Source organism: Bos indicus, chromosome 22 (assembly GCF_029378745.1).
Source record: "Bos indicus isolate NIAB-ARS_2022 breed Sahiwal x Tharparkar chromosome 22, NIAB-ARS_B.indTharparkar_mat_pri_1.0, whole genome shotgun sequence".
Taxonomy (NCBI): Eukaryota; Metazoa; Chordata; class Mammalia; order Artiodactyla; family Bovidae; genus Bos; species Bos indicus.
Genome location: NC_091781.1, coordinates 52533740 through 52556369, shown reverse-complemented (window position 1 = coordinate 52556369; position 22630 = coordinate 52533740). Strand labels below are relative to the sequence as shown.

The window sequence follows — 22630 nt, the reverse complement described above, 5'->3', positions numbered from 1 at the left end:
CTACAGAGGCCCGGCCGGCGTCCGGATGGGTAGAGATTCGGAGAGACCCGGACCCGGGAGAGAGACTGGGGAGGGAGGGAGAGGGGTGTGAGGCCAGAGACGCGGGGAGGGACGGGGGCGGGCCTAGGGCACAGCACACCGACCCACTCGGGAGCTGCCTGAGGCTGGGGGTCCAGGCGAGGGCGGGGCGGGCGGGAGGGCGGCAGCGGCGGAGCCAGGCTTAGGGGCTGGCGGCCGAGCAGCCTCCCCGGGGATCCCGGTCCAGCCTGAGCGGGAGTCCCGCGGGCGAACAGACAGCGCTGCAGCCGGGGGCCCGCGGGGTACCGCCCGTGAAGAGAGCCTGTTTGCGCGGCTGAGGGCCGCTATTCACCGGCCCGGGCCGGACGATCAGAAAAAAAATAAATAACGTCTGTGCCTTCCCGGAGAGGAAAATGAAGCGGCGGCAGCGGCTCGCGCCACGTTCTCGGGCCCCGATGTCAGAGCTCCCGGCCCCGTCCCCTGCACACTCACATCCCGCCGCTGTGCGACCCCTGGCAGCGGCCTCTAGAGAATCGTCCAGGAGCAGGGGCCGCGGGCTCCTCTCCGCCGCTCCGCACACCCGCGTTGGAGACGGCAGAGGGGAGCGGGGGGCGGAGAGGCCCAGGGAGGGCGCGGGGGAGGGAAGAGGCGCCCGGGCCGCGGGGGGAGGGGGAGCGGCAGACGCCGAGGCGAGGGACTCGCGCGGCGGGCGGCGGCTCTGAGCAGCGGCCGGGCGGGGGGCGCTGGAGACCAGGCCGGCCAGGGGGGATCCCAAGAGCTCCATGAAGTCTCCCCGGGGCCGTGGACGGGGCGCTGTCCTGGGGAGGCTGTCGGGGGATCCCCGACACCCATGGCTAGGCGGGGGCCGCGGCGGCGCGCTCGGAGTAAGTCGGGGTTGGGGGCCAGCAGCGAGGGGAGGAGGATGGAGGTGGGGAGGGTGACTCCCGGCCCGACCCGGGCGGGCGGGAGGGCTGGTTTGTCTCGGGGTCGGCGGCGCCTCTTCTGAGCCCCGTGGAGCCGTCAGCCCCGCGCCGCTCGGCTCCGTGGCTTTTTTGGAAACTTGCAAATGTTTTCGTAGAGAGAAAAGGGGGAGGGGAAGGAAGGAGCGAGGGAGTGACCGAAACGGAGCTCGGGGCTGCTGGAGGAACGGAGGCCAAGGCCGGGGGAGCTAGAGACGGACTGACAGACAGGCAGACAGACCGAGCGTCCCGGCCGCAGGCGCGCTCTAGCGGCGCGGGCGCAGGCGGGGCTCCGGCCGAGGATGGAGAGGGAGTTGCCCGAGCCCGCCGCCGACGGGATGGGGTTGAAGGGGCGAGGAGCTGGCGGCCTGATCCTCGAAGGGCTCAGCGTCGTTGCAAAGTTGGGCTTGAGTATCCAAGCTGCACGCCCCGAGCTGCGCAAAACGCGCCCCCTGCCCCGCCCCGCCCCCCGACTTGCGCTAGCCGCGGAGCTAAAAATAACAGTCCCGTTCGCCCCCCGCAGACCGCGACCCCAACCCCTCCCCCGACCCCTCCCCCACTGGGCGTGGGGGCAAAGCCACAGCTCCCAGTTCCCCAAAAGAAAAAAAAAGAAAGAAAAGGCGGCGCGGGGTGGGGGTGGGGGGGCGGGGGGCGGGCCGGGGGCGGGGGGCCCGGCCATATGGATGTGATTTCTCCGCTCGGAGGCAGACGGGCAGCTCCGCAGCTCTCGGCGCCCGCCCGCCGCCCGCCCGGCCCCCGGCTGCCTCCCTTCTTCCCTCCCTCTCTCTCTCTCCTTTGCGCTCGCTCGCTAGCCCTCCGCGCATGGGCCCCGCGCCGGGCCCCGGGGCCTCGGGCCGCCGGGCCTCCGGGGTCCCCTAGGCCGTGGCGTGGGCGGGGCAGCCCGGCCTGACGCAGCTCTGTACCCCACCACCACCACCACCACCAGGGCCGGCGGCGGCGGCTGCCCCGAGGGACGGGGCCCTAGGCGGTGGCGATGGGGGCCGCCCGGATCGCGCCCGGCCTGGCGCTCTTGCTCTGCTGCCCAGTGCTCAGCTCCGCATACGCGCTGGTAAGTCACCCGCTCACACTCCCGGACAGGCTTCGGGCTTGCTCTGGGGTCCCTGGAGGGGGGATGTGTGTCCAGAGCTCAGAGGCTTGAGTTCTCCCCAATAATCTGAACTTTGGGTGGGGGTCTCCTCCAGCCCGGGATCCTTGGTGCCTGCTGTCTCTGGGATGTCTGAACTCTGGGTTGCAGATGCCTATAAAGGTTTCCTTATTTCTGAAGCCTGGGGTTGGGGTCCCAGGTCTGGATATCTGTGTTTGGGGTTCTCCTGTCTTCTGCTTCTAAGAGCATCTCTGCTCTGTGTCTCCCTTGAAGATGACAGTGTGATCTAGCAGAAGACTGGGCTTTGGCCCTGACTGAGGTCGGATCCCACAGACTTTGCTCTGGGGGCCTGTGTTTTCTCTAAGTTTTGTTTGCAATCTGGGACACAGGGCTGTTGGTCTGACGTCAGGGGTAGGGTTCAGGGACCCCCTCCAGTTTGCACCATTGCACACACACATGCAGGCTTGCACTCATGTCCAGCTTCACCCAGATTGGAAGATGTCTGCCCAGGGAGGCGGGTATGGTGTGTGGTATATGGAGAAGGGATGGAGGTCCCCTGAAGGAGATTGACCTCACAAAACACTCCCACAAGAGAAACTCGATCGGGTGCGTGAGGGGACCCACGTTGTACCCTCCTGAGAGCAGAGGCCAACAGGGGACCAGGGGGAGAAGAAGCGACAGAATAGGAGATGAGGTTAGACAGAGAGAAGAGAGAGACAGAGACAAAGAGGGTGGGAGTGAGAGCTCCCCAGGGCAAGAGGAGTAGACAGACCAAGAATAGCAAAGAAAAATAGGGGAAGACTGGCAGGGGCTGAGGGCTGGAGGCACGAAGCGTGAGTACCCTCCTCATTCTGGGCCAGGTCTGGGATCATTTCCTGGGGCGTCAGTCGGATTCCACAGCAGCCCTGTCTCGGGGGACCCGCCGTTGCTGAGGAGACTGTCCGCCTGTGCGTCTGACTTCAAGGCCCCAGTTGCTCCCCCTCACCTCCCAGGTGCGGGCATTTGCCTTCTGGAGAGACAGGCAAACGGCCCCCTCCTGCCCGGCTCCCTGTCCAGAGGGAGCCCCAGGTGGGAAGGCGGGAGCTCTTAGATTCTTCCAGTTCTGCCAAAGCCTATGTAACCTTGTGTTATCCTGGTCCCCACCTCAGTTTCCCTATCTGTAAAAAGACACCAAGAAAGAAACATCTGCCTAAGAATTCCCTGATCTGCAGCTCTCCTCTTCTCTGTTGGCTTTAGCACATCCCATTCACTGTTTTCCATGCCCACACAGCATGGCACCCCAAAGCCAGACACATCGCTGCATACAAGGATGTGTTGATGAGGAAACCGAGGTTCAGAGATGATCAGCACCCTGTGCAGGTGTGCTGCAAAACCCTGGTGAATGCCAGGGTCCAGAGCTATTTCCCAGCCTCCCCTCGGGCCAGGGTCACCCTTCCCAGGGCCCCTTCCAAGGTGCATGAGCATAGCCACTGTGCAGAGCCAGCCAGCGTGGTCTGTGGACATGCATGTGTGCAAGCGACTGTTGAGGAATAGACGGGGTCATGGGCGTGGGTGACCTATGAGTATATCTGTGTCTCCAGGAGGGGCACAGTGGGACTCGGAGCGTGGTATTCCCTGGGTCTGTGCAACTGCGAGTGTCCGAGTCCTTGTGTGAGTTCACGTGTGTCTGAGGCTGTGGGTCTGCACGTGACTTGCAGGAGCATGGTTGTGCATACGTATGTGTTGTGTATTTGTGATCACACTTGCATCCAGGTCTGTTTTTTTTTTCCTTGTTTTTATTTAATAAATGCTTCTCTACCGCTGTCTACTTACCAAACACTGTTCTAAGCACTTTACAATATTAGCTAGTTCAGTCTTTCCAACAACCCTCTGAGAAAGGGTTGTTTTTGTCTCCTTTAACTGACGCTCACACAACCAATAACGACCATTATTTGTTGCGTGTCCACCATGGTCAAGCTCTGTGCCTCTATCAGGGACCCATGGGGACCCACACTGTTTTCCAGGGAAGCTGAAGCACATGCAAAGTATTTGCCTGGCTTAGCCCTGGCCCACGGCTGAGGGTAGGGAAAGAGAAAGGATGCCAGGGCTGGGTCTGCCCTGGGACCTTTTTGGAACATCTGTGGCTGACACGTGGGACATGAGTACATTGAACCTTTGCTGGCTCTGGGGGTAGAGGATATGGCCTGAGGGTTCCCCCAACAGCCTGTGGGCCCCCTGGGCTCAGCTGGAGCCAGCAAGAAACTCAGTCTGCCTACATCCTCTCCTACACCCAGTGGATATCGCTTCATCCTCAGCAGATAGATTCTCATCACCAAACCGACATACTGCCCACCCAACTGGCCCCAGTCCAGGGACCTCACAGTTGCAGGACCAAGAGGTCTCCCAGTGGGAGGACACTGGCTGTAGCCAGACTCAGCTGGTCCCTCTTGTGCCTTCCATCTTTTCTGTGCCAGAAAAGAGTAGCTGTAAGGTTGAGGGTCAGGTGGGGTGACATTTGGAGGGAGAGATGGGCCAACAGATTTTGAGTGGGGGAGCGGGGAAAGGGGTGGTCTTGTCCTCGGGGATGCCTCATCCTAAGGACACCCTCGGCATGCATACTGTGAAGGAGAAACTGCAGTGGGAGCAGCCGAAGGTCGGCATTGTGGGGTTGGGAGGGGCAGGCTTAGAGTGTAGAGATATGACCTCAGGGTCAGACTCAGGAGAGGGCACGGTGAGTGGGACTCCACGGAAGCACTCCTAGCATGCTCCAAGGTCAGCTAGCCACAGGGGCTCACTTTTATAGATGGGGAGGAACTGACGTGTATTGAACAGTGGCTATCCCCGGATTCTGAGCTAGAAACCATCACAAGTCTTTTCTCATTCCATCTGTTCAGCCACCCATTTTATGGGAAAGGGCCCTGAGGGTCACACAGTGAGTCTGTGCCCCAGGTTGGATTTCAACTCAGGTCTTCAGACACCTGCACTGAGCTTCTTCCTCCAAAGTAGGGTGAGGGCTTCTGCTGGCAGGAGACCCCTGTATCTCCCTTTGGTTTCCTTTTCCCTCCTTTTCTTTCTTCTTTCTTTCTAGTAGAATCCTTTGGCTATTTTACTTTTATTTTCTTATTTTAATTTCAGAACTATACTTGAATATGTTCTTTCTTTTAGAAGATTCAAGTAATAGAGATTAAAGAGACGTTAACCTTGATTCCTCCCAAACCCCATTCTCCGTTTTAGAGAAAAAGCTTTTTTTTAAAACAGTCTGGGTGGGAGATGTTCTCCTAGAGCTTTTTCTCCAAAAAGGTCCCTTTGGTGTCCATACAAAGGAGATAGTTTTAGTCTGTCATTTTCTGTTTTTTTTTTTTTTAGTAAATGATGGCAGTTGGTAGATAAGGGCTCTGCCATATGCATTTTTCTACTTAAAGGTGTATCTTGGAGACCTTCATGTCAGTAAATATAAATCTGTCTTTTTTAATGCTGCGTAGTATTTCCAAAGCCTGAGATTCATTAGCAGTCCCTTGAAATGTACATTTAGATCGTTTCTGCATAATTTTCAAGTGTGTGTGTGTGTGTGAGAGAGAGAGAGAGATTTCAGACGGCAGCAGGGAAGCCCCTTGAAATGCCCTCCTGTGCCCTTGTGCAACCATTTCCCTGTAGGATATTTCTAGATCCTATCATTGCTGGGTCTGAGAACATGCATATTTTTTTTACTTCAAGAGACATGGCCAAATAGCCCTCTAAAATGCCCGTGCGGGTTTATACTCTCGGCCCTAGGAGTGACCAGCAGGCCTCTAACGCACACTCTCTGTTCCAAGGGATAGTCTGAAGATTCTCTTCCTCATGTTTGCCGTGGTGTCTCTTGTCATTTTAACGAGAACGACATGAAAAACGGTGTCTCTTGTCATGTTAATTCGCTAATGACCAGTGAGCCTCTGGACTTGTACGTTGGTTTATGGTCCATCTTCTAAGAGCTTGCTCAGAGCCATTACCCCTCTTTCTATGGGTTATTTGTCTTTTTTTGGTATTGATTTGTTGAAGCTTTTTATATCACCTGCCCTTAAACACCCCCACCCCTCCACCCGCAGCTCTGGGAGCGCCTGTGGACAGAGCAGGAGGAGGGGGCTGAACCCTCCCGGGAATTTGGGTTTTCTTCGGAATGTTTTAATGAGGCGTCAAGAGGCCTCCCCCAGATTCCTGTTGTGGGCCTTCTGGGGACACTCCCTGGTCCGGCCACCACATCAGGAAGGCAGCTCTTTCAGAAAGTCCCCAGGAAAAAGAAAGGGTGGGGTGGGGGATTTGCAGACGCCAGAAATTGTCTGCAAAATACAGTGCGACTGGGAGAGGGTGCAGAGTTTTACTCAGACTCTAAGAGACATCAGAAGCCCCCAAACCTTTCAGAACCCCCAGCTCTGGAACCTGCCTTGTGCAGAGGTAAGACTTGGAAGGATTCTGTCTTGCTGACCACCTTAGGGTTAGGCTAGTTCATACCATCCTTTTGGGCCTCGCTCCCCCAGCCCAAGTAGAGGCTGCTTGTGAAGATCCACCAGGTCCTAGCAGCCAACTCTGCCACCCCAGGCTCCATCCCACTGCCTGCCCTGAAGGCTTCCACGTTGGCCAGGATGAGAGGCGTCACAGTGCCTCCCCCCAGCCCCTCCCAGCCCCGAACACAGGCAGCCTGTTCAGGAAGGCCAGGCGAGGGGGAGGAAAAGTCAGCACTTGTCAGCGGTGGCGTGGCGGGGCAGGAGTGTCCCCGGCAGGGAACCCGTCCCAGCCTGCTCCGGCCAGCCAGACAGACGGAGGGCAGCAAGGGGCAGGGAGCAATCCCCAGCCAGCTGGCATGGGAGACATCGAGGGGTGCCAGCACAGGTCCCAGTAGTGGAACCTGGAGAAGAGGTGCAGGAAGGCCAGGAGGTCACCAGGGGGTCTCCTGTTAGCCAAGGTTTTCTCCTTGTGGCTTTTCTGGAGGTGCAAACTCCCCTTCCTCCTAATGTGTGAGCGAGCAGCTGTCCTCTGCCCAGTCAGAGCTGAGCGGAAGCTGCCATCACCAATAAACACCATCACCATCTGATCACCTCCACATCTATCAGCATCCCCAAGTTACCTCTGTGGAAGCTGCTCTAGATGCTCTGCAAAGAGGCTCTTGCTTGACACAGTGAAAGATACAATCCAGAAAGGCTCTGAGGAAAACTGGTATTGAGGCTGACTCTAGCGGATCCATGTGGCAGGGCACCTCCTCCTTTGTTTCCCATCCTCTGGAGTTGCTGCTGCTTTGGTATCAAGCAGACCTTGGCTCCGTTCCTGGCCCTCTTCTTTCTAACTGTGCTCTCAGCCTCAGTGGCGGCGTTTGTAAGACGGAGATGTGATGGAAGGTGGAGGAGAGGTGGTTAAAGCTCCAGGGGCAGTGGTGGGTGCCAGCCTGCAGAGGGGCTGTCATGGGGTGGGAGACACTGGCCACACCCAGTGATGAACAGCAGGTAGATCTGCTTTCTCTGGAGGTGATCAAGAAGCCAGCAGCTGCCTGCCCCCGCAGGGAACCAAGCTGACCCTAGGCAGAGGGATGGATAAGATGACCCAAAAGGTCATCCTGAGGCAGATGCCATCAGTAGAGGAGCCTCTGTCCCAGAGACAGGGGTGTCAGCAGCTGAAGAAGGATCCCTTGTATTTCCTCCTTCATTTTGCCCGAAGGAGGAGAATTGTACGCATGTCTGGGATCACAGACAGCAAATGTGTGGAATTTGGCAGTTAGGAGATGGACCGAGAGGAGCAGCCCTCATTTGGTCAGTGGCATGGAGCTGGCTGTCCACCACTCCGCACCATCACACCTCCATTGCCATCACCGGCCTCCACATCGCCCCACTCGCTGTCTGCATCTCCAGCCCTACTGCCACCATCCCTGCCTTCCCAGCTCCAGTACCATCCTCCATGGGGGCACCCCGGGAGCTGAGTTAGAAGGAGCTGCTTGCCCCCACCCCTCGGCAGGAGGGGTACTGAGCAGATGGCTTTTCTCTGCCTGTGAGCTTCTGAACTCAGGAAATGAGAAACACATCCGGGCTTCTTGACCACACATTACTCTCTCCCTGAGACAGCAGCTTCTATGTTTGTAAATAACATACTGGCTTTCAGCCCCGCTCTGCACCCTGCCTGGAGCCCCAGAGATACCAACTCTGGGCTCCCAGGCCACCTCTCTCCCTGCCTATTCACAAACTGCAGATCATGTACATGTGTGCACCCAGGAAGGTTCCATGTGGGAGCATGGAATGTGGGGAGAGTGCTGCAGCCAAGCTCTACAGTGGTCAGGTCAGGGGAAGTCAGCCCTAACCCAAGACCCTAGGAGGGGTGTGGGAGGAAGGGGGATTCGGGACACCTGTCCCCAGGGCTCAGTGACCCTATGAGTGGTACGTATGAATTAACTGCCCCCTTGGCCATGACGCAGCCTGCGGCCCCTCAGTCCTCACCAATGAGACCCAAGATGCACAGACTCTCTGGATCTGAAATGATGTAAGTCTGAGTCCTCCTTACCAGGAGCCAGGCCAAGGAGATCTGAACTCTGCAGGGGGAAAGGGGCTGGTTGAGGAGGGCGCAGCAGATGGAGTGGCCAGGCCAGGAGGAGAATCAGAGCTATCAGCATTTTCTGAATCTGTCCCAGGAGATACAACCTCCTCACTCAGAGCAGAAGCAGAGGAAGGGGCCCTCCTGCCCCTTAAGCCCGAGTGTGGGGGGTCTGGCAGTGACCTGGAATCTTAGTGTGAGTCCAGGATGGATCTAGAAATCCACATCTGGAGTTGTTGGAATGCCTTTCACCCCCAAAGCTTGCCAGGCACACCTCACCCTGCAGGCTGTCCTGTACTCCCCGCCTCCCAATCCTCCCTGGAACCCCATCCCCGGCCCGTGCCCCTCACTGTGGCCCCGTGGACTCAGTCATCTACTCAATCTCCCCTATCTCTCTAGGTCCCCAGCCTGGGGGCACCCACGGTGTCCCGCAGCACAGGGGTCCATAAGCAGACTTGGAAAGCCATGACTTGGTGGTGCTGCTGACCTGGTAGCAATGGTAGCCAACAGCTTTCCATGGGCTCCACCTCCATGAAGCTCCGTGAAGGTGGAGCTCCTCCACCTCCATGAGGGTGGAGCTCGGAGCTCCACCTCCGAGCTTTTCCTGCAGTGCCTTGTTTAACTCTCACAGCAACCCTGTTATTTATTTATTTTTATCCTTGGCAGTGCTGCACAGCATGTGGAAGCTTAGTCCCCCAACCAGGGATCGAACCCATGGCCCCTGCAGTGGCAGTGCAATGTCTTAACCATTGGACCACCAGGGAAGTCCCTGAAACAGCCCTCTTATTGTCCTGATTTTACAGGTGGAAAGCTAAGGCACACGGGTTAAACAACTGTACCAAAGATACAAAGCCAGTTGGTGGTGGATGCGGGATTCACGCTCCAGTGCTGGTGGCAGAATCTCCTTAGATGAGAGGGTGCAGGTGCAGGGAGACATCCCAGGTAGGGGTGCTGTGCTCTAAAGCAAGTGGGGGTGCACTTGATGTAGGGCTGCCCTCCATTCCTTGGGGAAGTGCTTATATGTGTGTGTGTGCGCGCGCACGCTTATATATATATATATATTTGGCTGCACGAGGTCTTAGCAGTGGCATGCAGGATCTTTTAGTTGTGCCCTGTGGGATCTAGTTCCCCAACCGGGGGTCGAACCCAGATCCTCTGCATTGGGAGCAGAGTCTTAGCCACTGGACCACCCGGGAAGTCCTGCAAGTGCTTTCTTGACTGACGTGAATTCTTCTTGCTGCAGTGGCAGTTCTGCTGTGATTGGGTGACAGGCAAATGGGTCATACAGTTTAGGGAGGCCAGAGATGATGCCCCTGACCCTGTGGGTGAAGGAATCTGGGGGCTATTTGATGCCTGAAGCACATACCCTCCCCCTTCCTGGGCATTCCCAGACCCACCGGGAAATGAGAGTTCAGGGCAGAGAATGTGCCTCCTCTTGGCCACAGAGAGAGTGCAGTAGTTAGAGGCTGAGCAGATGCATTGGGCCTGTGAGAGGGTAAGGAGTGAGTTCCTGGTCCTTGCCCAGCTGCACACCTGTCTGTCTGTCAGTCTGCCAAATGGGCAGTTTTCAACCCACGACTGCCTGCCTGCCTTTAGTCCAGGGCACCAGTTGTGACATTCAGTCACATCAGCGGGCTAGTCTGTCTGTGGAGAGAGCCGGTGTGCCAGGCTTTGGGGACTGGTGGAAGTCTGTCAGCTACTTGGGAGGTTTCTGTCAGCTGGGAGAAAAAAAAAACAAGTATGGTGAGTATCTGTTCGTCTTGAAAGAGATAAAGGTGGACAGAAGGAGAAGGGGTGGTGGGGAGGGGGGCTGAGGGAGTAAGACTAAGATACCGGAAAGATGGTACTGACAGTGGCTATGGGGCTGGTGGCAAGGATGGTGCTCATGTTGCCTTTGGTGGCTATGGTGCTGGTGAGGGTGGTGACGGTCGTGGTGGTCCTTGTGCTGGTGGAAAAGGCACTGGTGGTGGTGATGGTCATGATGTGCGACCAGTTGTCACGGTGCTGATCATGGCTTTGCCAGTGTTAATAGTGGTTAGTGCTGCTGCTGGTGATGGGGGTGGTTGTGTTGGTGTTGGTGGTCAAGGTGATGATGGTGCTAGCTGACAGAGTGCCAGTTGGAATAATGGAAATGGTGGTGAAAGGGTGCTGTAGTGGGGGTGGGCTCAGACCCCTCAGCAGCCTGGGTCCCCAATGCCAGAGGCACAGAGAGAACCTCAGGTTAGTCTGGGAGCTCCCCGAATTAGGGCAGACCGGAGTTGCCTCCCTCAAACCCCAGTTCTCAGGGCCACTTCTGCCCTAGTCTGCTCAGTCATAGCTGGAGGTGGGGGAAATGAGAGAAGCTGTAGGGGCCAGCAGCAAACACGTGAGAATCTCTCCAGCCCTTCCTGGGCACTGGGTCCAGCTGAGATCTCAGGGTCCAATGCAGATGCCAGTGATACGGGCGCAAAAAGCACGGATACCCGCAAACATGCAGGCTAATAAGCAACCGTTATCAAACACTCGCAGACATGCACAGGCGGACCTTTGCCCAGAAACACCCTCACAGACACCTCAGGCTTACGTCCCAAACGTGCACGCTGGAGATCCCCACGTGAGAATGCACAGAGACGGGGGCACACACAAGTGCACACATCGCCAGACGGCGTGTGCGCGGCCACTCACGATGTGCAGCCACGCACGCGCACGCGCGAAGACGCGCACGCGCCTCCGCTAAGTGAAACCAGCAGAACCCACGTCCGACCGAGCCAATTGGAGACTCCTTGGCTCTAGAAGCCCTTGCTGCTGCCACCAAGAGACTCGGTCAATTAACTTCTCCCTGCAGCGGGCTCCCTGACCCGCCCGGCCGGCCGGCCCGCCCCCTAGCGTGGGTACCCGCCCCTTCCCCGGCCGCCGCCTCCCTCCTCCTCCTCCTCTGGGCTCTCCCGCCCTGCAAAGCTCCGCGCAGACTGGAGGGACCCGGTCCTCCCGGGGGATGTCTGAATGGATGCAGCTCCGCCCGCTGAAGGTCTAAGAGAAGCCGGCTCTGCCCTGTGGAGTCTGAGGAGTCACAGCCCAGCTCTGGGTCTGAGTAGTCTCATGGGACACGTCTCCTAGTTCTGGGGCTCTGGCAGGGACGCGGCCCTGTCTTGGAAGGAGAAGGTGGGGCCTAAGGGGATGTATTAACCATGGCAGTGGCGGGGCACACTGAGTTGTTCCCGGGGCAGGGTGCTGCCTTTAACCTCTGACTCCCAACCCCAAGTCAGGGAAACAGAGGCTCAGAGGGAGTCCCGCCCCCACTCCCCCCTACCATGATGTTCCTGTTTCCGTCCTTAAAATACTGCCAGTGAACCTAGCGGGTGGCAGCCAGTACCCAGGGTGTGCAGTGTTGGAAGGAAAGGAAGGAAGGACATCCCGGGCAGAGGAGAGAGCAGGAACCAAGGTCTGTCCACATCATCAGAACACAGGGTCTACAGGGATGGAGGAAAGCTTCCAGATAAGTGATGGATGTGGGTGACTCCCACCCACAGCCTGCACGCGAGTGCCCCGCCCAACCCAGACCACTTGCCAGCAGTTTCTCCATCCCCTCCCTCCTGGGACCTCAAGGGTGGGAGGGGCCGAGGCACTCGCCATTCACGCGGAAAGCACTGACTGGGGAGAGGGCCAGGATGGAAATCGGTGACTCCTAAGGTCCCACGGGCACTAGGACTTGCAGGAATCCAGGCCCCCGTTTGTTTCCCCAGAGTTCGCCACCGCTTACCCACCCCCTCCCTACCCAGGGCCCCCAACAGACGGCAAGATCCGGTGAGCATCCATCCTGGGACATTCCATCCCTTTCCCACGCACCCTTGGGGAACAGACTGGACAGCGACTATCAGAAGCTGCCTTCTATGGGGTTACTATCGGACAAGTGGGGGACAGCCCCTCTTCCTTCCCCTTTTTTCCCTCTGGTAGGTCAGGCCGTTCCCCTTGAAGCCAAGGCTGCCTGTCTGTAAAATGGAGCTACATAAGGCGGATTTCCCACATTCTTGTGTGTGTGTGTGGGGGGGGTGTCCCTCAAGGAGGCTGCAATGGTTGTGGCGTCCAGCACTCTGCGGGGAAGTGCTGCCTGCAATCTGACCTTCCGCTCGGTAGGTGGATGCAGATGACGTCATGACCAAAGAGGAGCAGATCTTCCTGCTGCACCGTGCCCAGGCCCAATGTGAGAAGCGGCTCAAAGAAGTCCTGCAGAGGCCAGGTGGGGGCGGGGCCGGAGGAGGGTCTGGGGGGCAAGGGCAGGAGACACAGAGGGGCCAGAGGAAGGTGGGAGCCCAGGAGGCAAAGGCGGGTGGCACCAAGGGAGGGCGGGCCCAGGTCAAGGGGGCCAGGCCACAGTGAAGACCAAAAGTGGGGTGAGTCAGGTGAGTTGAAAGTCAGCAGGTTCCGAGATGCCCTGAGCCTCCCCTCCCAGGGCTGGGATAGTAGGGCATGAAGGTAGCTACAGTCTGAATTATCTCTAATGGGTAGATGTGGTGAGGCCCGTCAGGAGCAGGAGCGCCGGAGTGGGCCAGGACTGACTCTTAGAGGAGGAAGCAGTACCCAGTGCAGGTCCAGAAGCGTGAATACGTCTTTGAAAGAGGACCCCTGGGCACAGAGCAAGGCAGGGTGTCCAGGCTCAGGAGAATGGGGCTGGAAGGGAAGGAGAATAGAGGAATACGGATGGGTATCCATGTCAGTCATGGTCACTGTCCAGTAGAGGTCTCCTGAAGGGGTAGGAACGCTCCCTCCTACCAACACGGCATCTCCAGGGAACCCCAGCCATGGTCAAGCTGGGAGGGGCAGTCACCTGACCTCACAGCTCCCGCCCCAGTCTCAAGCTGGTCTCTTCCTTGAGTCCATTTCCTGGAAGCGGAAACAGGGCTTCATGAGTAACCAGCACAGCCTCTGACTTCTATTTCATTAATCCCCTCGACCTGGAAGAGACCCAGACCCCACCTGACTGGCGGGCACTGGCCTCCCTGCACTGGCCCTCAGCCCCTGGGAGAAGGTGGTGACGTACACCCCGGACGCAAGCTCACAGTGACATCCCCTGGAGCCCACAGCCCCTGCTTCCGCTCACAGGAACTCACATGGTCTCTGCTGTCAGAGCCCTGCCCACACTGGCCCCACCAGCGGGTCCCTGGTCCCCTGCCCCAGTCACATCAGGGGCTGGGGGTGTCTGAACCCAGCCCTCTTTCTGGTTGTGGAAGCCTGGAGGCACCTCCCTCTGCTGTCTCTGTTCAACCATGGAGGCCTTCCCTTCTCACTCCATCACGTCTTGCTGCCCCTGCCCTACTGATGCCCTCAGGTTCAGGTGGGAAAATGGGCACAGCCGTTCTGTCTCAGCCCAGGGTGTCTGCAATTAGCATCCCACTGTTGCCCCAAAACCCAACATGGGAAGGCCAGGAGGCTGCAGCTGAAGGTCAGATAAGGAGGAAGACTTTTCAGCGAGGAATAGAGACCTCAGACTTCTAACAGAGGGAAAGGCCAGGTCCCATCTGAGATGGAGAGGCTCCAGGGTCCCTTGTGGAAGCTGTGAGCCCCTTATTCGGGTATCCCAGGGCAGGGGATGGGGTAGGTGGGCTCATCGGCCCTCTCCTGACAACTGCACACTCTTGCCCTTGTGTTTCACACCACCAGCTGCTAGACCTACAGAGACGCTCTGGCCAGACTTCATTTTTACTCTCTCACCTCTCTGCTGACATAACCACCGCGGTCTGCTTTTGCCATACGCCCCCTGGTGGGCTTTGGCTACAACTGCTGAATCAGACACTTCTGCCTGCGTTTACTGCTCAAACTACTAGTTGATCCCACACCTGAATGGTGTTCGGTCCCCTTTGAACCCCTTGTTGACAGTCTACATGCCTGCTGATTACTTCTGTACCTGGCAAGCACTTTGCTGTTTGTAAAGCATGTCTCTACCTGTCGTCAGGCTGGGTGTCAGCAGGGCAGGGGACGACCCTCACTGTGTGGAGGGGGCGTCCGAGGCAGGAGGGGACCCTGGGTCTCCTGCAGTAGCGGCACTGTTGACAGCCATAACTGCCCTGATTTATCTAGCCGACATAATGGAATCAGACAAAGGATGGGCATCCGCGTCCACATCAGGGAAGCCCAAGAAAGAGAAGCCATCTGGGAAGCTCCACCCTGAGTCCGAGGAGGACAAGGAGGTGCCCACTGGCAGCAGGCCCCGAGGTACGTCTGTGCTTCCATGCAACCATCTGAGACCAACTCGGACCCGCCTGCCCCATGGCTCTGCTGCCTCCATGTGACGTCACACTCCTTGGCTCTTGGTGGAAGGGAGGTGCTGGGAGGAGATGGAGCAGAGTGGGCAGGCAAGCTGGATGGGCTTGGACCGAGAGGTGGGCAGAGAACTTGACCCACACACCTCAGGGGTAGACTCTGGGTTATGGCCCCTCCCATGGAGAGAGATGACAGAGAATCTGGGAAAGAGAGGAGCTAGGGAGGCTGGGAGAGACATGGAGACATAGACACAGAAATAAAGAGAGGCAGGGGGGACAGAGGGGACCAAGAGGCACCGGGACGGGACTCAGTATGTCGGAGGAGGTGCATCAAGACACATGGGGTGGTAAGGAGAGGCGGGGCAGGACAGGAAGGTGGCTGTGAATGGGGTAGGGCCAGACAGGGGGAGGAGGAGGGCAGAAGAGAAGAGAGGGAGGGACATGTGGCCTGCATTGTCCCTGGGGGAGGTAAGGAGAGACAAACGTGGAACCCAGGCTGCAGCCACAGGGCCGGTTTGAACCGGCTGGGTGGGCAGCAGATTCCAGATGGGCCACATCTGGGAGGCTGTGGTCACCCTGTGGCTCCCCGGGGATCAGAGGGAATTGTAGGCCTGGCCAGGCGGGGCTGGGAATATGGTGCCCAGGACAGAGAGCCTTTCACCAAGCCAGGGTGGGTCTAGCCATCAAGGCAACCTTCCAGGGTGGCTGGAGAGTCCTGTGGTTGGAGCCCTGCGGAGAGAGAGAAGGGAGCTGGGGGTGGGAAGTGGAAAATTCAGAGGCTGGAGTCTTTCCAAGGTCACTTAGCATCTCTGCTGTGAGGCTGGAGCCCCAAAGTGGGATGTGTTGCCCTGCCTTGAATCCCACAATTAGCACTTATAGATTTGGGGGATTATGTGTCCCTCCAGGAGTGGTCACCAAAGTCTGAGAGCAGGTGCTCAGGGCGGGTCTTGGGTAGTGGTGGAAGTGCATATCAATCCTGATTCCCCAGTGAGGGAACTGAAGTGCAAAGAAGGTGGACACCTGCATGAGGTGGGCAGCTCTTCAGGAGTCCAGCTGGCACTGGAAACGAGAGTTCCTGCCTCTAGTCCATGGTCCTTGGGCATGGATCATGCTGGAAGCATTCTCAGCTGAAGGAGAGTTACTTGGGGAACTTGCCCTTCTCCAGGGACACCTGGAAGGTGGGACCAAGAACAGAAAAGAGGGAGGCCTGGCCAGGGCTGAGAACTTGAGGAGGGCAGAGCCCTGGGCTGTATGACCTTGGCAAATCACTCGCCTCTCTTGGCCTCTGCTAGCCAATCTAGAAAATGGGGCCATTGCCAACACCCACAAGGAGGGGCTGTAGTGAATTCTACGAGGCCAGGGCGTGCAGGGCACAGTCGGGAGTAAGGGCTCAATACATTCTCTCCAGAATGCTCCAAGCCTGAGTTCTCCAGTCTTAGGGTGCACCCTGCAGGAGCCAGCGACCACAGGTGTGTGTATTCCTCTGGGTCACTAACTGGATCTAGACAGGTGTCCTCCACCTTTTTCTGTCTGTCTCTGTGGGCACAGGGCGCCCCTGCCTGCCGGAGTGGGACCACATCCTGTGCTGGCCGCTGGGGGCTCCAGGGGAGGTGGTGGCCATGCCCTGTCCCGACTACATTTATGACTTCAATCACAAAGGTAAGGCAGGCTGGAGTAGGGTGGGGGACCCCGGGCACCGTCAGGACTTGAAGCTTAGGGGTTCAGGGGTTCCAGACCTGACTGCCCTGACCCCGCTGCGGACCTGCAGGCCATGCCTACCGCCGCTGTGACCGCAATGGCAGCTGGGAGCTGGTGCCTGGGCACAACCGCACGTGGGCCAACTACAGCGAGTGCGTCAAGTTCCTGACCAATGAGACGCGCGAACGGGTGCGAGTCTTCCCCCCCTCCCCCGCCCTCACCTGACCAGGATCAGGCTACCCCACCACCACCCCCCCCCCGATGACCTCTGACCTAGTCCTGACTCCTCCAGCAAACGTACCTGCTCTCTCCGACCCTTAACCTGGTGCTCACCCGAGTCCCAGGGCTCTGACAGTAACTCCCCACCTGCGCAGGAGGTGTTTGACCGCCTGGGCATGATCTACACCGTGGGCTACTCCGTCTCGCTGGCATCTCTCACCGTGGCGGTCCTCATCCTGGCCTACTTTAGGTGGGCGGGGCGAGGAATGGGACGCGGGTCCTTGGGGAGGGGACGTGGGCGGGGCCAAGGGCATGGTTGGGTGGGGCCGAAGAATTGGGCCTCCCTACCCATCCCTGTACCCCCTGCCCGCCCAGCACGCGCCCCCGTGCCCCCCACCCACCGTGCTGTCGCGCGCCCTGCAGGAGGCTGCATTGCACACGCAATTACATCCACATGCATCTGTTCCTGTCCTTCATGCTTCGCGCCGTGAGCATCTTCGTCAAGGACGCGGTTCTCTACTCGGGCACCGCCCTCGACGAGGCTGAGCGCCTCACGGAGGAAGAGCTGCGAGCCATCGCCCAGGCACCGCCGCCGCCCGCCGCCGCCGCCGGCTACGTGAGTGCCCCGCTCTGGCGGCCCGCCCTGGGCCCCTCGCCACCGCCCGCTTCGCGGGAGCCCCACGCACCCTCACCCTCACCCGTCTCCTGCGACCACGCACGCGCTTCGGGCCGCTCACACCCACCCTTTGCACCCCTCCAACCCCTGTTGCCTAGGGCTTTGTGAATCCCCTCCCCGCCCGGCGTGCACTTTCATCAACTCTCCTGCCTCAGCCCAGGCCCCCAACCACCCCACCTCTTCTCCATGATCCCTGCGTCCCCACCACTGCTCTGAGTGTCCTATCTTTTCAGCACACACTCCTCGGCCCCTGCCCTTAGAGTAGCTTGTCTGATCTTACCAATCTTACGGGCATCCCCTACCATTGCCTGCCCTCAGTCCCTCCCAGCCCTCCCCAGATGCAGGCCCTGCGCTCTGGCTAACACCAGCTGGTCTCCTAGGTGGGCTGCCGGGTGGCTGTGACCTTCTTCCTTTACTTCCTGGCCACCAACTACTACTGGATTCTGGTGGAGGGGCTGTATCTGCACAGCCTCATCTTCATGGCCTTCTTCTCAGAGAAGAAGTACCTCTGGGGCTTCACAGTCTTCGGCTGGGGTACGCCGGCACGCGGGCGGGGTGGGACCATGGACAGTAGGGTCAGAGAGTGCCACTGCGGGGAGGGCACCCACACGGCACATCCTGTGCTGGATGTGGGGCAGGAGATGCCCCCCAGGCTGACCCCCCAGGCTCAGGGAGCAGGGCTTGGCCAGAGGTTCACTTGGGGTTGGCTCAGCCTGAAGTTGGGGCTCTCCTGGAGGCAGGTTCACCTGGAGTTGAGGCTCAGGCCAGTAGAGGGAAGGGCAGGCAATTCTCAGGTCAAGACTCCACTCAGGATCAGAGCGGACCTTGGGTCAGAGGTCAGCATGGGGCTGGCGTTGGAAGGCGGCTATGCTTGTCACTGTATCACCAGTACTGGAGCTGGGATCCGGAACACCTCCCTCCACCCTGAGTCCCGTTTCTCCGCCACTCCCCACACTGTGTGGAGCTATGCAGGCCTCTGCCACCCCCGTGCACAGGGTCTGTGGCCCAGAACTGGAGGCCCTGGCTCTATAGCATCCTCTGGGCTTCGACAGCCCCTCTGCAGAATGGGTTGCTGGGGCTCTGCCCTCCTCCCCGATGGGCTCCGGGATTGAGTTACCGATAATTGTCCATTATTGTTGGCAGCTCCAGAGCTTGGCCGGGCTCCGGGGCAACTGGCCAGACTGCAGAGGGGCAGGCTGGGTGGGTGGAGCCCTCCCTGCGTTCAGCACCTCAAGGCCCTCAGATCGATAATCCTAGCCTCCCTGCTCCTTGGTGGACACTCTGACCTTGACCTCACCCATGGCAAGCCCCAGAATTGCAGGCTGATGCAGGCTCTGGGGTAGAGGGTGTCCGCACACAGATAAGGGAACAGACAGAACTTTGTGGCACAGGGACATCACAGCTCTTTTCCTTGTGCAAACCCAGGTCATGCCCTGCCCCTCCCAAGGGTACACCTGACCTAGAATGAAGTGGGAGGGGGTGGAGAGTGGGGAATGGGGCTCCTTCCTAGAGCAAAACTCACTCAGAAGTACCACGTACCATCTGAACTGGCTCGAGCCTAGGCACACTGAGATTCCTCTGTAGCTCCTGGATCAACAACCCTCACACTATCCATCCTCATCCATGGGGACTTTTCAAAGCAGGGGATATGCTGGAATAGAAGACCCCTGATTGTAAGCTCCCCTCCACAGGAGCCCCCAGCCCAGAACAGCACCCTTTAGGGGAGGGGAGGGCAGAATAGACTAGGTGTGAATAAATTAGTGATCCCTTATTTCACCAAGTGCCCAACAGGAGTGCATGTGTGTGGTATAAGATACAGAACCAAGATGAGGGCAGAGGGCTGAGCTGGGTCCTGGGGGCTGGAGCCCTGAGGGGAGGCTGTGGGGACCGCAGGGCAGCACATGTAAGAGCAGGGCTGTCACCAAGCAGCCCATTTGCCCAGGGTGAGGGGGGTCAGGGACAGTGGGGGGGGGCTAAGCCGGGGTCACCAGGGATGACGGGAATGGCACAGAAGTGGGCAGCAGCTAGAGCCCCTCACACTCTGTCCCGCTCTGCCCACAGGTCTGCCTGCCATCTTTGTGGCTGTGTGGGTCGGTGTGAGAGCTACCCTGGCCAACACCGGGTAGGTCCAGCTGGAGAAGGGAGCAGGAGGCTGGGACACGGGCCAGAGAAACCCCTGGTACCCTCTTTCTCTGTAGAACATATGAGGGGGCACCTCTTGCCCCTGGCCCTGAGCGGCCCCAGTTTCAGGAGTTTTCAGCCCAACTTCAAGCTGGGTGCCCACTCAGGGTCACCAGAGGCCACTGCAGAAGGGGCTCTGTGGGTGGCCTCGGGCCCAACCACATCCCCACTCCCCTGTCCTGTGCTCTGGGGTGGGGGAGTGCAGCTGATGTCAGAACCGACTTGCCCTGGAGCCTCCTTGTGGGGAGTGTGGGGGGCTGACGGCCTCGGCCTTCTCAGGTGCTGGGATCTCAGCTCCGGGAATAAGAAGTGGATCATCCAGGTGCCCATCCTGGCCTCCATTGTGGTGAGCAGGGGACCTCAGGGCCGGGTGGGAGTGTGGACCCTGGGTCCCGGTGATCAGCCCCTGTGGGGACCTATAGGGGCTCCTCTGTACCCCAAGGTTAGAGCCACAGTGCTAGAGAGGCAGCTGACCCCCACCCCAGTCCACGTGGGGAACCAAGGACCTCAGGAGCCACCTGGAGACATACTTCGGCAGAGCAGAGCCTGGGCGGGGCTGTGGGTCCCAGAGTCCTCGCCCCTCCCTGCTGGGGCTGCGGCCTCAAGACCCATGCAGCCCTGCCTCACTCCCACAGCTCAACTTCATCCTCTTCATCAACATCGTCCGGGTTCTCGCCACCAAGCTGCGAGAGACCAATGCTGGCCGGTGTGACACGCGGCAGCAGTACCGGTGAGCCACGTCCACCGTGCCTATACGCCTCAGAGCCCAGGGGTCGCTGGGGCCCAGCAGCACGTTCAAAAGCAGGCAGAGGCCCCAGGGATGAGCCTGTCTGAAGGAAGGGCTCAGCTCCTGTCTCCCTGGCTGGCCCTGCTGGCCATGATGGGATCTTGCCTGGCTTCTGGGGGCACCCCCTAAGCCAGCCTGGGCCACTTGGTGCCAGGCCCCTGCACTCAAGCTGGGGTCTGTGAGGGCAGGACAAACCCAGACCTCTCCTCAGAGAGCTGGTCCCAGGGAGTCTGAGAGACAGGTGGGCAGTGGGTGAGCTTGAGAAGGTGGAAGTTTGGCTGAAACCTGAGGAGGGTCAATGGGATAAGTGAGGGGAGCACCAGCAGAGTGACCAGCAGGTGCAGGGACAGGACGACATAGCTTATGGTCCACCCTGGGGCACCTCAGAATCAAGGGGCCCTATTCACACTTTGCTGAGATAGCAAAGTGTCACTGGCTTAGGTGAACTGCCAGAGCTCTGGGCCTTTTAGGGGCTTCTGGAGCTTGGGGCTGGCAGGTTGAGGTGCACAGTGCCTGTTGAGGCCGAAGTGACTCCACCCTGACCCGCCTGCCCCACTGGCCCAGGAAGCTGCTCAAATCCACACTGGTGCTCATGCCGCTCTTTGGCGTCCACTACATCGTCTTCATGGCCACGCCGTACACCGAGGTCTCAGGGACGCTCTGGCAAGTCCAGATGCACTACGAGATGCTCTTCAACTCCTTCCAGGTGTGCAGCCTTGAGGGTGGGAGGGACGGGTGGGGTGGGGGAGGCTGCTTCCACCCTCTCCAGATGCCTCTCTGGGCCCTGACCCACGACCCTCTCTCCACAGGGATTTTTTGTTGCCATCATATACTGTTTCTGCAATGGCGAGGTAAGCGGTGGGCCAGACTGGGGCAAGACGGGGAGGCCGCAGGAGTTCCAGGGGCCGGGGGTGGGGTGGGGTGGGGGGAACTCCCTGGCAGTCCAGTGGTTAGGATTCTGCGCTTCCACTGCAGGCGGCTTGGGTTCGATCACTGGTTGGGGAACTAAGGCGTGTGGTGTGCCCAAAAATCTAAAAATTAAAAAAAGAATAAAAAAAGGAGTGCCAGGGGCTGCCCAAGTCCTGTCCCTTCATCCTCCTGCCTGGTTTTCACTTTGTTCCTCCAAGAGCATCCCAGAGGACATTCTGAAGGCAGAGAGAAGTCTTTCCAGATGATTCAGGCTCAGGATGTGTGGGCATAGCCAAGCGTTTTCTCAACCCCACGGTTGAATTGTCTGTCATCCAGTTTGAACACTCAGCCACCCTTGGGGTCATTTGAGCCTTCTACATGCTGGGTGTGTCAATTGCCTGCCGCCAGGCACCATGTTCTGAGAATGACGGGATTTTTCTTGGCCTTGAAATTTTCCAGTAATAGTGCTGAGCGTCGTTAGGGGCAGGGATGCGGGCACTGCTGGGGTTGGGGACATGTGGCAGAAGGGCTTGGGGCACACCTGACTGCTTGCCCTCCTACTGCCACCAAGGTACAGGCTGAGATCAAGAAATCCTGGAGCCGCTGGACACTGGCACTGGACTTCAAGCGCAAGGCACGCAGCGGGAGCAGCAGCTACAGCTACGGTCCGATGGTGTCTCACACGAGCGTGACCAATGTAGGGCCCCGCACGGGACTTGGCCTGCCCCTCAGTCCCCGCCTGCTGCCCGCGGCCACCACCAATGGCCACCCCCCGCTGCCTGGCCACACCAAGTCAGGGTCCCCGGCTCTCCAGGCCACACCACCTGCCGTGGCTGCTCCTAAGGAAGATGGATTCCTCAACGGCTCCTGCTCGGGGCTGGATGAGGAGGCCTGTGCGCCAGAGAGGCCACCTGTCCTGCTGCAGGAGGAGTGGGAGACAGTTATGTGATCAGGGACCCGAGGGTTGGACCTGTGGACGTGAGCGTGGACAGGCGGACCAAGAGACGGGTTGTTGGACAGTTGCCCACTCAGGGCTGGGGCTGGGAGGACAAAACAGAAAAAAAAAAAAAAAAAAAAACAAGAAAAGGGAAAAGGAAGCAGTGTCTGGCTTCCTGAGGTCTGAACTGGGGACTCATTGCAGGAGGGGAGGGGCTGGGAGCCATGGGGGAGTTCTTGGTCTCATCTCAGGAGCGGGGTCTGGGAACCGTGGGCCAGCCCCTGGGGTATCAGGGCACAGGGGGCAGAAAGGGCCCAGGAGAGGCCACTGTCTAAGCCTAGAGAAGCTCTGGCCCCCAGTCTCTGTCACCCAGTGCTGAC

The 22630-nt window shown here is 58.9% G+C and overlaps 1 protein-coding gene across 3 annotated transcripts; it reads left to right on the top strand.

Moving 5' to 3' along the window:
- The first annotated feature begins 702 nt into the window (after positions 1-702).
- On the top strand, positions 703-22417 carry PTH1R (parathyroid hormone 1 receptor). 3 transcript variants are annotated; one of them, XM_070776786.1, is made up of 15 exons: positions 763-902; positions 1924-2046; positions 12721-12823; positions 14662-14796; positions 16392-16502; positions 16612-16730; positions 16916-17010; positions 17184-17376; positions 17817-17970; positions 19498-19558; positions 19897-19963; positions 20253-20347; positions 20969-21110; positions 21214-21255; positions 21885-22417. In XM_070776786.1, exons 2-15 carry the CDS (start codon positions 1972-1974, stop codon positions 22260-22262), a joined length of 1770 nt encoding a protein of 589 aa, XP_070632887.1. In that variant the 5' UTR covers positions 763-902; positions 1924-1971; the 3' UTR covers positions 22263-22417. The 3 variants fall into 3 exon arrangements, with proteins under 3 accessions (XP_070632886.1, XP_070632887.1, XP_070632888.1); XM_070776785.1 differs by lacking the exon at positions 1924-2046 and having other exon boundaries at positions 703-902; XM_070776787.1 differs by lacking the exon at positions 763-902 and having other exon boundaries at positions 1641-2046.
- The last annotated feature ends 213 nt before the right edge of the window (positions 22418-22630 follow it).